Source organism: Sinocyclocheilus grahami, unplaced genomic scaffold (genome assembly GCF_001515645.1).
Source record: "Sinocyclocheilus grahami isolate Dianchi unplaced genomic scaffold, SAMN03320097.WGS_v1.1 scaffold70.1, whole genome shotgun sequence".
Lineage (NCBI taxonomy): Eukaryota > Metazoa > Chordata > Actinopteri > Cypriniformes > Cyprinidae > Sinocyclocheilus > Sinocyclocheilus grahami.
In genome coordinates this window covers 1736427-1755031 of record NW_015505249.1, presented here as the reverse complement: position 1 = coordinate 1755031, position 18605 = coordinate 1736427, and the positions used below count along the sequence as shown (strand labels likewise).

The window sequence follows — 18605 nt, the reverse complement described above, 5'->3', positions numbered from 1 at the left end:
AAGTGGTCTGGCACCCGTCGAGGTTTCTCACTGAATGTGGTCGGTTTTGATCTAGTTAATTCGGAACATTCTCAGTGTTCATTCGAGCAGAACTAGCCAAGTGTCTAAAGCAAAGCCAAACCTGGATATCCATTTCCATCCATGTCCACATTGCCGGAAATTGACTGGCCGAACATTTGGAGGGTGGGGTTGATGCTTCGCCCAGACAATCTCTGCATACGATCCAGGTGAGAGAGAAAAATCACATCAATTAATCAGAAACGCCAGACCAAATCATTAATAAAACATCCATAGATTTCTGAACGCAACGTAGTTCTACACATTCCCCATCACCCACATTCATTTATTAAATATTTTAGCTAATTTGATCAGCTAGTAGTATCAGTGTAGCACTCTCAGCTCCATTTAAGGCATTTTTCCAACTAAATCAGAACAGAAAAAGCACAAAAGCCAGTGGATTCCATCTGGACCTTCTAGTTATCCATCAATCAAACTGTTAAACTGCATGAGCTAAAAGGTTTCTCAATAAAACAAGTGATGCACTGCCAACTAAACCAATCTTTCGGATTTATTTTAATACAGACACAAGTAAAGCTCAATAGCACCATAAATATCCCCCTGCTCTGCATCTCTCTCTCTCTCTCTCTTTCAGCTCAGCTCCAACAATGAACTGTTCCATTTACACACTTATTTTCACATAGCTATGAGAAGCGTTATACATGGCAGTTGCCGTACTGTATTAAAGCTTTAATCAGGATAAAACCGTAGATTCAAAGCTAACATAAGCAGCATTTACAAATAACAGCGTATCTAAAAGTATGAGACAACAACAAACAAAAAACATAGGCCTACCATTAAAAGCCGTGCTTGCACAGGTTCTGCACGATACTCTTCAAAAATATCCTCTGCTTCTCAATCCGGCTCAAACTGATAAGCGATACTAATGACGCCTTTGTTTACAATACAACCGGAGCACATGCTACTGAGGTGAGGGGCGGGACGTTTAGACGCACTAGAGGCGGTTTAGCCAATCACAACACACTGGGTTAGCTAACCAATCAGAGCCCATCGCCTATTTCTGAGGGTGGGGCTTCATAAAAGAAGGAAATGATCAGCGTGTTAATAGGAGAAGGGACAGAGCGGTGTGGAATAAAGGTAAATTATGTGAAAAATATGTTTAAAAACAAAGCATTAACACATGTTAGACTGCACCCCATAAACACAATCAAGCCTAGAAAAAACCCAGTGAACCACCCCTTTAATACAGACACCAGTCAAGCTCAATAGCACCATAAATAAATTAAGAATCTAAACAAATGGTCTACAGTACTGTTGAGAGCTGACAACGTAAAAATAAATAAATAATAAATAAAATAACATTCACATGGTGGTATTTGTATTCATGTCTCTAAATCAAGTGTTGTTGAATGTGTAGCAAATTAAACAATTTAAATATAATACAATTCTAAAACAAAATAAATAATAAAATAAAAATCTTAAATAATAAAAATAAAATAAAAACAATATTAATTAAAAAAATTAATTAAATAAAATGTAAAAATATTTACATTTTAAATTTAATTTAAATATTTTTTATTATTATTTTAATTTATTTACATTTTAAAATTTAAACATTTAAATTTAAAAATACATTACATTAATAAAATAAGATAAAATAAAATAATTCTAAAACAAAATAAATAATAAAATAATTCTAAAACAAAATATTAAATGATAAAATATAATAAAATTAAACAATGAAAAATAAATTACAATAAATTAAGTTACCATTGAGTACTTGTTAACTATTCCTGTAGCATCACCATGGTAGATGTAGACAGCTCCTCCATAGTCATCCTCTTTGGGGGCTCCAATAGCTACATCTACAGCACAAAAGACAAACCCAGAAGTCAATAAGAAAGATGGAACCTCTTTAAAACCTCTTTTTTTTTTTTTTACTGTTGGGCAAACTTGTCTAAACTTGACTACAAGTCTTGTAGTCTTAATGGGCTACCAGTTTTAGTTGATGTTATTGTACAGTCTGACAATATAGAGTCGTCACACAGTCTGCCTTGGCTTTTACTCAAGATCTTATTGAGCTCATACAGTCTGAAAAGCAACAATCGTAAAAGTTAGAACAAAATAGCATAGTGTGCAGCCGAATTAGGTCAGACTGCCAGAGACCTACGACTGGAATAGAAACGCTAGTGGTGGATTTGTGTGTGTCAGGACCCCAATAAATGCCTGTTTGCTTGAAGCCCATCTCTGTTTGAGAGACGCTCTGCTAAGTCACTTACGTGTTTTTGAGAGCCTGTAAAGGTCTGTGAAACTTCAGGGGGGTTGAAATCGAGTCAGAAAAAAATCCTTTGTGCAGGAAAACAGCAGTACACATATTTTGAATGTGCTGAGTTCTGGAAACTTTTATATTTCTGTACTAGCACAAAAGCTATAAATCTGAATCACCAGCTTTTGCCATGTAAGACTGAGACAGTTTACTGGCTTATTTACAAGCAAAACCTTTACATTTATGCATATATACTTTACATCCATTAGTGTTTAGGGTTTGAGGTCGGTGAGATTTTTTTTATGTTTTTGAAAGAAGTCTCTTATGCTCATCAAGGCTGCATTTATTTGATCAAAAAAATAAAATAAAAACAGTAAAATTGCAAAATATTATTACAATTTAAAATAAATGTTTTCTATTTGAATATACTGAAAATGCAATTTATTCCTGTGATGTAAAGCTGAATTTTCAGCATCATTACTCCAGTCTTCAGTGTCACATGATCCTTCAGAAATCATTCTAATATGGTGCTCAACATTTACATTTAGTCATTTTGCAGACACTTTTATCCAAAGCGACTTACAATTGGGGAATACATAAAGCGATTCTTCTTAAAGAGGCAAACAGACACAGGAAGTGCTTGTAATACCAAGTTTCAGGCATGTTCACATAAGTACAAGCTAGAAAGGGAAGGAATAAATCAAGAGAAAGACAAAGTTTAATTTAGGATGAAGTCAAGTAGCGTCGAAAGAAACGAGTTTTCAGCTGTCGCTTATTGGGTCAAGAAACATTTCTGATTATTATCAGTGTTGAAAACAGTTGGACGGCTTAATATTTTAGAAAACTTTTGTAACATTATAAATGTATTTACTGTCAATTTATTGCACGCTTGCTAAATAAAAGTATTAATTTCTTTCAAAAAGAAAAAAAATATCTTCCTGACCTAAAAAAAAGACCCAATAAGAGGCGGGTCAAATGGAGACAGGTTAACCTCTTGTAATCTCTTTATGGTTACAGCCTCCTAAAGGAACATTTACTACCACACTGACCCCTGAACAGTTCATCACAGATGCTTCTCACTACATATATGCACTACCATTTCTGTACAAGGATTTCTGATTGCTTGAATTGGTTTCTTGTTCTAAGCATTGACAACCCCCTCGTCGGAAAGATTCACTTCCTGTTTAATCTGACACATTGGTCTCCACTTATCAGATATTCCTCAGGCCATTTTAATGAGCTTCATCAGCTCTAATATCTCATTTCCACATTAATGGATGCGTTTGGTCTGTTTATTATGTGATGGTCAGCCTCCCTATACAGTTTCAGTAACAGCTACTGTATGAGAACAGGCTGTACTAAAATTACAAAAAAAGATGCGACATGCAGAAAGTAGCGCTATAATCAAGCAATACATCAGGTGAAGAGCGAAACCAGACGCCAAGAAAAGCCTCCGACAGGACAGCGGGGTGCCAGGAAAATCGAAAGTGAGAACACTAGTCGCAGAGGAGATATCTGAGGTTTGAATCTGCTTCACATCGAAATATCTTTTCCAGTTACTTGACAAACAATGTCTGTCTATCTCCAATACAGCGGAAATATGATTTTTGTGCTGCTGCGATCATTTGAATTAAAGGAATATTCCAGATAAACACAACTTGACGTGTACAGTAACACACTTACAATGCACGGCTGAATATTTAAAACAGTCCAACTACCGTTCAAAAGTTTGGAGTCGATTTTTAAATGGTTTTTAATCAAGGCTTCATTTATTTGATCATAAATACAGTAAAAACTGTAATATTGTGAAATATTATTTTAATTTCAAATAACTGTTTTCTATTTGAATATATTGTCAAATGTAATTTATTCCTGTGATGTAAAGCTTTTGTACACTGACCTTGGTAGCCATCTTCATCAATGTCCCCAAGAGATGTGATACACTCTCCAAAATGAGCATTGTATGCATTATCACCATTCAGTATAGCAACTTCCTCCATCACTCCCTGAACAAACAAGTACAAAAAACATTGTTTATACTCAAAACATTTGTCAAGTTGCATGAAGACATTTACCTTCACATTTAAGTCTTGGTCATTTATGGCATAATGCAACTTGGTAATTTATAGCATAAGGCATACGAATACCAAACTTTAGTGCCATTCAAGTGTTGTTTATGACAAAATTGGCATCTTTAAAGGAAAATTCACCCCCAAAATTAAAATTTGCTGATCCAAGATGTAGATGAATCTATTCCTTCATCAGAACAGATTTGGAGAATTTTAGCATTGCATCACTTGCTCACCAATGGATGCTCTGCAGTGAATGGGTGCCGTCAGAATGAGAGTCCAAACAGCTGATAAAAACATCACAATAATCCACAAGTAATCCACACCACTCCAGTCCATCAGTTAACATCTTCTGTAAAGTTAAAAGCTGCGTGTTTGTAAGAAACAAATCCATCATTAAAACTTCCAGCTAAAATGCAAGTTCTCTATCCACAATATTGCTCTCTCCAGTGAAAAAGTTGTCTCTTCTGAATCAGGAGTGAAATATGATTAGATCAAGCACCATTTACAAGTGAATACAGTCCAAAACAGCTCTAAACAAATATGTGGGTGGATTTTGATGTGCGATGACAACAGGGGATGGACTTTTTTTCTTTTTTTTACTGGAGGAAGCGTTATTATGGATTATGGACCTGTATTTTGGCCAGAAGTGAGGGATTAAAGTTGAAATGCCTTAATGATGGATTTTTCCCTTCCAAGCAGGTAGATTTTCACTTCACTAGATGTTAATTGATGAACTGGAGTCTTGTGGATTATTGTGATGTTTTTATCAGCTGTTTAGACTCTCATTCTGACTATCAATCATTTTATCCAAATCTGTGAAGAAACAAACTCATCAACATAGATGGCCTGATGGTACTTTCAGCTCATTTTTGGGTGAACTTTAAAAAAGTAACACAGATGTAAGTTAACTCACATTGCCACTGCTGAGGTAAACAGAAACCTGGCCTTCATCCCGGATCTTGCTGTGCATGGGTGCTCCCACCAGCAAGTCCGACAGTCCGTCTGCGTTTAGGTCAACTGCACACAATGAGGAGCCAAAGTAAGAGCCCATCTGAAACCAAGCCGAGCCAAGAGCAAACGGGTCAGATTACAACGCCATGCACAGGGCACATCACCCCTCCATAAGATGCATTACCTCATTCAATTCCCTTTGGAAGAAAGTCAAGCTACAATTTAGCTACGCTGCCCCATATCTGAACGTACATGAATGAGATCTGAGAGCTGGTTTTCAGCTAACAACTGAATTTTTTGTCATTTTTCTAACACAAAACTTGGTATATAGAGCATGAGTCATATATAGTACTTTAACCCTGTAAAGGCTGACTTATGAAATAATAGTCAGAATATTTTTTTTTTGGAAATGGAAGTGTTTATCCACCTTATTTTTCCCGCAAGAGCGGGCGCAGCCATTTGTACATTTTATGGGTCTGGTTTCCGGTGTAATTCGCTTTCAGCTATTTTTAACTGTACAAAACAGCTCGTTTTGCTGCTTGATATTGCAAACTGGTATGTCTTACCATATTATTTTAATGCATTATCTTAATTATGAACACACTGGTTTGTAGTGCAAACAGTTTTACCGTTTGCTGCACTTTGTTATTCTTCTCGTTATTTCCCTACAGCGGCTAATGAACCGGAAGTCTCGCACATTCACAGAAAATGGCTTACTTCCGCGTTGAAAAATAAGGTGGATTGAACCTTTAGACAAAAAATGTAAAAACATTGTGTATTTTGCAGAGTATCATATTTTGTACATCAGGCTTTTATTTGGTGCAATTGCTGATATTTAGATGGCCAAAAAAATAAGATAAAATAAATAATTAAGAAAATAAATGAGATCTTTATAACAGTATAGCAGATTGCTTGCATAAATTTCACATAAATATCAGTTGTCACCTCATATCTCCCAATCATATGTCTTCGTAAGATGGTATAGATTTATGATCAGAGCTCTGTAGTTTCAAAACATATAACACATTGCAATACAATGATGACTGAGAGATGAACACAAACATTCCTCAAAAGCCTGATGATCATATTTGATAATCAGTAAATGTTTTTGTAAACCAAAAAGCGTGAACCAAGTGAAGCAAGACCTGAAGGTGGTGTTTTTAAAATGACAGTAAAAGGCCTTTTACTTGCTAAAAAACGATCAATCAGATGACAGAAGGCATGAAGTAGAATGTGTACAGCAGGTTTTAACAACATTTTGATCATGTTGATAATCAGAGGCCTTAGAAAACTGTATCAAATATGATACAGTAAGCTTTATAGAGAAAATTGTGCTTTTTGCCTTTTTAGGGTTTAAACGGTACCAGTGTCCCTACAAATTCTCCAAAACAACTCTTTCTGTGTTCTTCAGAAAAGATAACTTTTCCTATTAAGGAACTATGGCGGATTATATAAACGTTTTACATTTGGCATAAATTATGTTTGTAAATACTTAGAAAACCTGAGCATCATACTCACCATTTTCCCTGAGGCTTGAAAGGTCTTCACAAGAGATGCTCCTTCAATTCTGAAGATGTAAACCTAAAACATGGATGACAATGTAGTTTTGGAATGTCAAAGTGAGTGTAATGTAAACAAAACCTGGAACCAATGATGCAAATTCTGCAAGAAACCACTCACTTTTCCAACACCACTGTCTTGAGGAGCACCAGCTGCCACGTCTATGGTATTCGGGGAAGAGAAGTGACCAGCTGTCACAGCATACCCTAAAACACAAATCTGTGATGGACTGACTACAGCATGGAACACTGAAGCAGTTATTAATATCTGAGCAGGTATTACCGAGGTAACTGTATCTGCGAGGACTCAGGTTGTCTTGATTAAGGTTGTAGTGAGTATTGGATGTCATGTTAAACACTTTGACTGTTCCGGTCCAGTAATAAGAACCAGGCGCACCCATGATAACCAGCTCCTAGAAAACAACATAAAAAGCAATAGATATCCATTCAAAAAGCCACCAACTTTTCATCAGGCTTCAGCAGATTTTCTTATGACTCAAAGAAGTTACATTTGAAATCATAGGAGAAAAACAAAGCGCTGTTGGTGAGGCTCTGGTCAACCGAAAGCCACAAACGATGCTGTATTATCTGTTGGTAACCCAACCATGAGCTGAAAGGACGGCTGTCGTTCATCGCTTTGATCACTCAATGGAGTCTTAAGCTGAAGGAGAACTCAAGCCTTTGAACTGTTTTAATTGCTCCACATATTTTGTGACACTTTGTGAATGTGTAACTCCAGAAGAGAAGTCTACTGTATGTGCAATTAATATAATATAATATATCATATCATATATAATATACTGATGTTCAAAAGATTTGAGGTCAGTTAGATTTTTTTTTAAATAAATGACTTTTTAAATAATAAAATTAAGTTTTATTTTGAAATAATTGCTGTTATTTTGAACTTTCTAATAATCAAAGAATCTTGAATAAAAATGTGTCATAGTTTCCACAAAACTATGAAGCAGCACAACTGTTTTCAACATTGATAATAATCAGAAATGTTTCTCGAGCAGTAAATCAGCATATTAGAATGATTTCTGAAGGATCATGTGACACTGAAGACTGGAGATATGATGCTTTTTTTTTACTGGAGGAAGCGTTATTATGGATTATGGACCTGTATTTTGGCCAGAAGTGAGGGATTAAAGTTGAAATGCCTTAATGATGGATTTTTCCCTTCCAAGCAGGTAGATTTTCACTTCACTAGATGTTAATTGATGAACTGGAGTCTTGTGGATTATTGTGATGTTTTTATCAGCTGTTTAGACTCTCATTCTGACTATCAATCATTTTATCCAAATCTGTGAAGAAACAAACTCATCAACATAGATGGCCTGATGGTACTTTCAGCTCATTTTTGGGTGAACTTTAAAAAAGTAACACAGATGTAAGTTAACTCACATTGCCACTGCTGAGGTAAACAGAAACCTGGCCTTCATCCCGGATCTTGCTGTGCATGGGTGCTCCCACCAGCAAGTCCGACAGTCCGTCTGCGTTTAGGTCAACTGCACACAATGAGGAGCCAAAGTAAGAGCCCATCTGAAACCAAGCCGAGCCAAGAGCAAACGGGTCAGATTACAACGCCATGCACAGGGCACATCACCCCTCCATAAGATGCATTACCTCATTCAATTCCCTTTGGAAGAAAGTCAAGCTACAATTTAGCTACGCTGCCCCATATCTGAACGTACATGAATGAGATCTGAGAGCTGGTTTTCAGCTAACAACTGAATTTTTTGTCATTTTTCTAACACAAAACTTGGTATATAGAGCATGAGTCATATATAGTACTTTAACCCTGTAAAGGCTGACTTATGAAATAATAGTCAGAATATTTTTTTTTTGGAAATGGAAGTGTTTATCCACCTTATTTTTCCCGCAAGAGCCCGCAGCCATTTGTACATTTTATGGGTCTGGTTTCCGGTGTAATTCGCTTTCAGCTATTTTTAACTGTACAAAACAGCTCGTTTTGCTGCTTGATATTGCAAACTGGTATGTCTTACCATATTATTTTAATGCATTATCTTAATTATGAACACACTGGTTTGTAGTGCAAACAGTTTTACCGTTTGCTGCACTTTGTTATTCTTCTCGTTATTTCCCTACAGCGGCTAATGAACCGGAAGTCTCGCACATTCACAGAAAATGGCTTACTTCCGCGTTGAAAAATAAGGTGGATTGAACCTTTAGACAAAAAATGTAAAAACATTGTGTATTTTGCAGAGTATCATATTTTGTACATCAGGCTTTTATTTGGTGCAATTGCTGATATTTAGATGGCCAAAAAAATAAGATAAAATAAATAATTAAGAAAATAAATGAGATCTTTATAACAGTATAGCAGATTGCTTGCATAAATTTCACATAAATATCAGTTGTCACCTCATATCTCCCAATCATATGTCTTCGTAAGATGGTATAGATTTATGATCAGAGCTCTGTAGTTTCAAAACATATAACACATTGCAATACAATGATGACTGAGAGATGAACACAAACATTCCTCAAAAGCCTGATGATCATATTTGATAATCAGTAAATGTTTTTGTAAACCAAAAAGCGTGAACCAAGTGAAGCAAGACCTGAAGGTGGTGTTTTTAAAATGACAGTAAAAGGCCTTTTACTTGCTAAAAAACGATCAATCAGATGACAGAAGGCATGAAGTAGAATGTGTACAGCAGGTTTTAACAACATTTTGATCATGTTGATAATCAGAGGCCTTAGAAAACTGTATCAAATATGATACAGTAAGCTTTATAGAGAAAATTGTGCTTTTTGCCTTTTTAGGGTTTAAACGGTACCAGTGTCCCTACAAATTCTCCAAAACAACTCTTTCTGTGTTCTTCAGAAAAGATAACTTTTCCTATTAAGGAACTATGGCGGATTATATAAACGTTTTACATTTGGCATAAATTATGTTTGTAAATACTTAGAAAACCTGAGCATCATACTCACCATTTTCCCTGAGGCTTGAAAGGTCTTCACAAGAGATGCTCCTTCAATTCTGAAGATGTAAACCTAAAACATGGATGACAATGTAGTTTTGGAATGTCAAAGTGAGTGTAATGTAAACAAAACCTGGAACCAATGATGCAAATTCTGCAAGAAACCACTCACTTTTCCAACACCACTGTCTTGAGGAGCACCAGCTGCCACGTCTATGGTATTCGGGGAAGAGAAGTGACCAGCTGTCACAGCATACCCTAAAACACAAATCTGTGATGGACTGACTACAGCATGGAACACTGAAGCAGTTATTAATATCTGAGCAGGTATTACCGAGGTAACTGTATCTGCGAGGACTCAGGTTGTCTTGATTAAGGTTGTAGTGAGTATTGGATGTCATGTTAAACACTTTGACTGTTCCGGTCCAGTAATAAGAACCAGGCGCACCCATGATAACCAGCTCCTAGAAAACAACATAAAAAGCAATAGATATCCATTCAAAAAGCCACCAACTTTTCATCAGGCTTCAGCAGATTTTCTTATGACTCAAAGAAGTTACATTTGAAATCATAGGAGAAAAACAAAGCGCTGTTGGTGAGGCTCTGGTCAACCGAAAGCCACAAACGATGCTGTATTATCTGTTGGTAACCCAACCATGAGCTGAAAGGACGGCTGTCGTTCATCGCTTTGATCACTCAATGGAGTCTTAAGCTGAAGGAGAACTCAAGCCTTTGAACTGTTTTAATTGCTCCACATATTTTGTGACACTTTGTGAATGTGTAACTCCAGAAGAGAAGTCTACTGTATGTGCAATTAATATAATATAATATATCATATCATATATAATATACTGATGTTCAAAAGATTTGAGGTCAGTTAGATTTTTTTTTAAATAAATGACTTTTTAAATAATAAAATTAAGTTTTATTTTGAAATAATTGCTGTTATTTTGAACTTTCTAATAATCAAAGAATCTTGAATAAAAATGTGTCATAGTTTCCACAAAACTATGAAGCAGCACAACTGTTTTCAACATTGATAATAATCAGAAATGTTTCTCGAGCAGTAAATCAGCATATTAGAATGATTTCTGAAGGATCATGTGACACTGAAGACTGGAGATATGATGCTGAAAATTCAGCTTTGTATCACAGAAATAAATTATATTTAAAAAATATATTCAAAAAGATACCAGTTCTTTTAAATTGTAATAATATTTTACAATATTACTATTTTTACTGTATTTTTGATCAAACAAATGCAACCTTGATAAGCATAAGAGACTTCTTTCAAAGACATTAAAAATCTTACTGATCCCAAACTTTCAAACAGCACTGTCAAAAGTCAATAGATTTATATTGTTTATTTTATTTTATAATTTTTTTAAACCGGCAATGGTTAGAACCCTTAAAAAAATCCCTATTAAGAAAACAGAATGGAAAAAATACTTGTGAAACCAAGCCACTACAAAAGTTGCGGGTCCCTGTTGTGCTCTAATCGAAATACAGTATATAATTCAAAAAATGCACAATTTGTCAAATATTTAGCTCTGAATCTTTGGTGGAAAAAACCTTTCCCCTTTTTCTGATAGCCATTATCTCAGAGGATACAAATAAAAAAGTGTGGGCACATGGAATACCCCTCATGTGACGAGGAAATTGGGTCTTTATGTAGTTCTTTTGAGTTCTGACAAGCCACAAATGGATGCATTTCACAATGCCTGACTGCTAAAAAACCCCCACACAAATGCTATTTGACTCGTTCAGTCCTGCCAAACACGTAAAAAACAGCACCTCCAGCTGAGCCGTCAACATTCACTCAAGAATGAAGACATCTGTTTTAGACGCTTAAGGTCTTGAAGGTCACTTAAGACGTTCTGCCAAATGATAAAGTGCCATTACCATCCGAACTACAAAGCAGCCGATGCAGATGCCATTCTGCTATGGGTTAATTCCTCTCTGACTGAATTGAGGTTAGCTTTAATGCAACAAGACAACAATAGCTCTGTTTCAAAACCTAGTGAATTGGGGAGGGAGTGAGTTTCCAGTCATATTTCAAAAAGCAAATTGAAGAGGGTCAGAGATAGGCTTGCCGCGATAGACGGTGCTTAAGGTGATACCGGTGTTAAGCCGCAACACCGGTTACGTCACATGCCCACCGCAGCACCGACCCCCACCGTCGTTTAGATTTTTTATAGTAATAAAAATAATTTAGTTCAGTAAAAGAACAGACACTACAATTAAAAACTGAACGCGGCTGCTCAATGCAGCGTGCCGAACGACAGTCGCATCACAGATCAGATTTCATTTCTCCAGTGAGGAGAGTGAGTCGAGCTGACTGACAAGAAGAGTGAGGTGAGACAGACAAGACGATGGCGGATGATTTAGTTTCGAAACGAAATGTAAAAGCGCCTGTTTGGCAATATTTTGGATTTTGAAAAGCCTGTTGACTTTTGCCGTTTATCTAAGGTGATTTTGGAAGTTTTTTAAAAACATTTGTTTCTTATTTAATTGGTTCCACATTGTTTGCTGATTTTTACTTTATTTAAACTTTGTGTAATTTATTTATTTTATTTGACATCAAGGTGTATGCCGTGCCTCCAAGCTTTCTTATTCGTTTTGCTAATGAACGTTCTACGTTTCTTATTTATTTGGTTCTATATTATACATGTTTACTTATTTCCAGTTTTGTATAGGTTACCTATTTAAACTTTATGTAAGTTATTTGTTATTTTATATTAGGCACAGTCTGCCCTATAGCATGGTGCATTTTTATTCGTTTTGTTAATAAAAGTTCTATGTTTTATATATAGGCTAAAGTAAGTTTGACGTTGTATTTTGTTGTTGCATTCAAGCGATTGACCTGAACTGAAGCTAATTCGAAAGTGAAAGTAAAATGCGCATGCCACTTTTACAAGTTATTTAAAAGTGAAGGAAAGTGAGGGAAAGAGGGAAAATTAAAACTAACTAAAAATGAACAATTGCTTTACGCCGAATTGCCGCTACTTGAAAGTGAAAGTAAAATGTGCACGCCGCTTTTACAAGCTATTTAAAAGCAAAGGAAAGCGAGGAAAAGAGGGAACGCCCCCTCCCCACCGTGATACCGGTATTATCACACGTCGATTAACCGGTGGGAAAATTTCCTCACCGTCACAACCCTAGTCAGAGAGTGATCTAGTGATGATATTGATGAACTGTTGGGCACCACATCTGTCAGCCTGTGTATCTGGTCCAGAAATTTCTTCCAAAGACTGGACTGCATGTTAATGGATTGGCTGCACGACAGATAAAACACTGCAATGGTCAACGTACAAAACAAAGGGCAAGTGGACAAACAATTTGCAGCCTTCAGCAAACGTGTGCATCGCACACAAACAGTCTGAATTCTGTTCAAATTCCTGCAGGGATCTGTTCGACAGAGGCCGTGGACACAAACCAACGGGCCTGCTGAGCCAAAGACTGGAATTTAAGCAACCTTCCTCTTAAAAAACAAAACAAACTTAAATCATAATTTACACACTGCTCCAAAGCCATATAACTTACTTTCTTCTTTTTTAAAGTATGTTTTCACTGCTTTTTTTTTTTCATACAATAAGTAACCAGGGGCTTTCAAGCGGCAAAATAACTAAAAAAAAACAAAAAAAAAAACATTTAACCATTTGAAAAAAAAAAAAGAAAAATAAAGAAACTCTGAAAAATTTATAATTGCAGAATAAAGAAATCCATATCACTTTTGCAATATACCAATACTAAAGTTAATTAAAAATAAAATAAAAAATATATATAACTGATTATAGTTTTTGCTAATATTTTTCATTAGATTATATTCTTCTGTTTTCATTTTCATTTTAGTTACATTTATTTATTGTCTTTTTTTTGGTAACTTTTTAAAAATGTCTATAAAGTTTTTATTAATTTTATTGAAAAATAAGATGACATAATATATTAAAATATTTTTTTATTTTATTTTATTTCAATTAACGTTTATCTCAGATAATGAAAATGTTTTTATAGTTTTAGTTGACAATAATAACCCTGATTGCCATCCTACACAACTCTCAATTCTCATTCTCAAATGTGAAAATATTCAAATGCACATCAAATTGTACAGACTTCTTTTATTGATCTTCATAACCACACATAGAAATAAACAGATTGGAAATTTTGCTAAACAACTTTTTGTTTTTTGTGTTCTGAGGAAGAAAGAGCATCATACAGGTTTGGAACGGACATGAAGGTGAGTAAATAATGACAGACATCTTTAGTTGAACTATCCCTTTAAAACCCTGGAAAGTGACTATATCAATCATACTTTGCTATATGTGAGTGTTCATACATGTAACCACAGCACAGACTCACCAGCCCAGAGTGCCACACATGTAAAAATGCATAACAAGCTCGTACTTCTACTGACCTCAGTGAAAACGCCTGCGATCCCGGCTTGGCACGAGCCATGTTCTTCCCCATAGGTCTTCTTATGGTCTGTGAGAGTGAGTAGGGGGACAGAGAGAGAGAGAGGGGAAGGAAAAAAACAACAGACCACAAATGATTTCGCTGTGAGCCTGAGCCAGCATTTACTGGAGTTCTTCCGACATTCCATATGGAGTTAGTCAAAGTCCCAGCTCCATCCAAGAGGAATCTGGGGGCCGAGAGACAGACTGAGAACGACCTAGCAGCTCTCGCTCAGGAGGGCTTTGAGAACGGGGGGGATCGCTGTGCTCTCCAGTTACAGAAAATATTAGGCTTGGATCCCCCCATAATGCACTGCACACACATAGAAGGCCCCCGATAGCAACTCACTGGAGTCGGGAAAAGATATGGAAGGAAATAAATAACTTGGGAGCTGGACACGGAAACAAATTCTGATCAAGAATTCATGCACCCTCCTTTGCTCTTTCCGCAGCAAATCAAAACATCTTGTAAAATACGAGGAATCCTACCGGGATGATGAAATTCAATGCTGATGGAGGCGTTGAATTTAATATACTACAATAACATCTGTCAGAAGTATAATACGTGATGGGGGGGGAGCGATAAACAGCGAGCGCAAGCCAGTATTGATATTGACGGCTGTTGATTGGCATCCTTAAATGAACCTTTCGGGTTCAATACAAGTTCATTTCTGTGCATCTGTGGCATGCTGTCGATTACCACAGAAAATAATGTTGACTCATTTCTCAGTTGGTAAAAACAAGCAAAAAATAATAATAATGTACTTGGAAAGTCTGTGGGGTAAAGCACAACACTAGGACAAAAACTGAAATATACTCAATTCTGAAAGTATAGCCACAATCCTTAAATATAATACACTGTAATATGAAGCCAGTGTGAGAAAACTCAATATTGCATTCAATATTTCTGACAGACTGAGAACGACCTAGCAGCTCTCGCTCAGGAGGGCTTTGAGAACGGGGGGGATCGCTGTGCTCTCCAGTTACAGAAAATATTAGGCTTGGATCCCCCCATAATGCACTGCACACACATAGAAGGCCCCCGATAGCAACTCACTGGAGTCGGGAAAAGATATGGAAGGAAATAAATAACTTGGGAGCTGGACACGGAAACAAATTCTGATCAAGAATTCATGCACCCTCCTTTGCTCTTTCCGCAGCAAATCAAAACATCTTGTAAAATACGAGGAATCCTACCGGGATGATGAAATTCAATGCTGATGGAGGCGTTGAATTTAATATACTACAATAACATCTGTCAGAAGTATAATACGTGATGGGGGGGAGCGATAAACAGCGAGCGCAAGCCAGTATTGATATTGACGGCTGTTGATTGGCATCCTTAAATGAACCTTTCGGGTTCAATACAAGTTCATTTCTGTGCATCTGTGGCATGCTGTCGATTACCACAGAAAATAATGTTGACTCATTTCTCAGTTGGTAAAAATAAGCAAAAAATAATAATAATGTACTTGGAAAGTCTGTGGGGTAAAGCACAACACTAGGACAAAAACTGAAATATACTCAATTCTGAAAGTATAGCCACAATCCTTAAATATAATACACTGTAATATGAAGCCAGTGTGAGAAAACTCAATATTGCATTCAATATTTCTCCTGTCATGAACATGTAAAGGCTAAACACTTTTGCATGAAAATGCACAAGGAAAAGAGATATTGATGAAGAAAAACTGCCTTAAAAATATCTGTGAATTTTGCTAAAATAAAATAAAAGTTAAATTAAAATTAAAATAAATTTAAAAAACTGAATTGTGCTAAAATGAATAAATGAAATGAATGGTATATAATATTATGCCTCAAATTAAGGTAAAGCTGATTAAATTAAGAACCTTGAACATTATTTAAATGAATGAACGAACAAACAAACAAACAAAACAAACAAGTAAGGGAAGACAAATTCAGGTAAAGCTTACAATTATGAACCTGGAGCATTCCTTTAACAATGAGGGGGTTTTTTTGTGAATTTTTTTATTTTTTGAGATTTCATATGATGGTATACCATACCATCATGTTTTTGTTTTTTGGACATGCACTGTGTTCACAATGTTTGCTGAATAAAGGCTAAACCATCCTTTATCTTGATGTGCAAAGAGTCAAATATTTAGCCATCATATCCCTGAATGTGTTCTCCAAACTCCCAGATGCTGCGCCCTGCCTGACAGGTCATATTTCTCTCCAGTGTGCTGCTTCTTTCTGATTCTGGAGGTGCCAGCACTTTGATGCCAGAAAACATCAGTCTGAGGTTTTGGAGGAAGCTCAGGGTGCCATAACTCATTGTGAAGCCCGTTGTGAACATGTGCCACAGTAAACAGTGTCATCTTTCCAACTTGTTCAGAGGGTTCAAGGCTCGGACTTGGCCGTCATTTCTGTAGTCTGCTTCAGTGGAGTGTGTGCTGGACTTCTAGTGTGATGAAGACCAGAAATTCTCTAACAATAGGGCTGATTATCACTAACTACCTCACAATACATTACACAGTCATACATATCAAAGATTCAATACACACTGTAATGAATCACCGTATCATAGCTGAACCACAATTTCAACCGACATGTAGAGTGACTATGTAGGATCAGTTTCAATCTCTCTCACGCGGTTCACTTGACTTTAGTCCATTATGGCGCCTCATTGGATGTGGCTCTGACCACACTGAGAAACAGCGGTTTCAGAGTTTGTGCTTATTTAGTTGACCTGCTTCTACATTAATTGAACTGGGGTTAAATTCTGGTAATACTTTGGCTTGGAGGTTTGCTCAAATGACTAACCCTAAGTATTAGCAATAGTAATAGTGATGTTTGCGTTATCATTTACCACTAACACATGCTTTCATTGCTGAATAACAGGAAAATACCATCAGTGATACTGAAACTACTGATACAGCACACTGAATGTTATTTTACACAAATCACTGGTAAGTTATATGATTATAGTGATGTTTTTTTAACTAAAACCAAAACTATTAAAAATCTTTTTTAAGTGAAATTGAAATTCTAAAATGTATAGTTCTAAAATTATATTACTTTATATTATTTTGTGTTTTTTGATTTTTAAACATTATATTTCACTTGAATTATTTTTTTGATTTCAATTTTTATTTGTACTTCAACTGAAAATGGAAAAAATTACTTTCTTACTCTTATTTTTGTCGTATTTTCCAAATATCTAAATATAAATCAAGATACATTTACTTGAGAAGCAAATTACTTTACATTACTTCTATACACAGACACACACACACACAAACACACATCAAAATTAAGCAAATTTATGCTTAAAAAAGAAAAACTATCTGCCAATGGAGTCAGATAAATAAACTTAATCCAAAAGGAAAGAAAGATTATTTATTTTTTAAATGTTTTTTTCTCATTTAAGCATACATTTTCTTAATAAATAAATAAAGGTACAAAGGTAAAAAAAACATTAATTAAAGCTAAATCAAATGTTTTTAAAAACAAAAAGCACAGACTAGAATTAAATGCTACAAACTAGAATTAAATACTCTCTCTCTCTCTCTCTCTCTCTATATATACAGTATATATATATATATATATATATACACACACACACACACATTTATAAAATACTATATTATTAAATACTATAATAGTATATAAATAATCCTGAAATGACACTGCAAGAAAGATAACTGAGATGAGTTACAGTTGTAAAGAACGTGCCGTACCTTCATAACACGGTATGAGAGGCTGTGACTTGCCCTGCAGTGTGGCTGGAATGACGGAGCAGTATCCGTGAGGGAGGATATACTCTGATTCATAGTACACATTCTTCCAGCGGTGAGCACAGGCCTGCAGACAATAAAAGAAAAAGGTAATGGTTGAGAGATGAGGACTATAGAAGTCAGTCAGGGTAGGTGGCATATTTAATTTGACTCGAATGGCAGGTACAGGGTAAAAGACCGTACAATTACAACCCATTAAACAGACTCTACAGACCCTTACAGCCTCGGTTTCATTTGCATCCAATTTAATATGGTGTCTACCATGACTAAGGTATATACAGCACACACATCAGATCTTCATCAGCATCGCATAATAACTGCACCAAGAAACAAACAGGATACACAGACAAAACTTTTTCTCTTTTGAGAAAACTTCTGAGGCAAAACTAGAGCACAGAGCCAAGACTGGACACGGCTGTGGATCTAATATATCCACTGAGAGGGGGGTGGTGGTTTTAGAAAGAGGAGCATCTTCATTCAAACAGCTCTGATCTCTGGAACAACAGAAGCGCTGAAGGCTGTGAAGGCAGCCAGAGAGCAGAGAGACACTGAGAGAGAGAGAGAGAGAGAGAGAGAGAGAGA

General features: G+C 36.0%; 2 protein-coding genes across 2 annotated transcripts in view; both read right to left on the bottom strand.

Moving 5' to 3' along the window:
- The window catches only part of LOC107585444 (integrin alpha-9-like), a 103978-nt gene that overhangs the window by 70159 nt on the left and 15214 nt on the right, over positions 1–18605 (bottom strand). Inside the window, exons 4-12 of the mRNA XM_016272461.1 lie at positions 17967–18090; positions 14229–14296; positions 10149–10278; positions 9987–10072; positions 9825–9887; positions 8271–8408; positions 4185–4290; positions 1789–1883; positions 122–212 (exon numbers count right to left, since the gene is read on the bottom strand). Coding sequence (XP_016127947.1) covers positions 122–212; positions 1789–1883; positions 4185–4290; positions 8271–8408; positions 9825–9887; positions 9987–10072; positions 10149–10278; positions 14229–14296; positions 17967–18090 — 901 coding nt within the window. The remainder of the gene's footprint in view (positions 1–121; positions 213–1788; positions 1884–4184; positions 4291–8270; positions 8409–9824; positions 9888–9986; positions 10073–10148; positions 10279–14228; positions 14297–17966; positions 18091–18605) is intronic.
- LOC107585409 (integrin alpha-9-like) lies at positions 5127–7275 on the bottom strand. Its single transcript, XM_016272423.1, has 5 exons — positions 7150–7275; positions 6988–7073; positions 6826–6888; positions 5270–5407; positions 5127–5169 (listed from the first exon to the last, which is right to left on the bottom strand). Exons 1-5 carry the CDS (start codon positions 7265–7267, stop codon positions 5155–5157), a joined length of 420 nt encoding a protein of 139 aa, XP_016127909.1. The 5' UTR covers positions 7268–7275; the 3' UTR covers positions 5127–5154.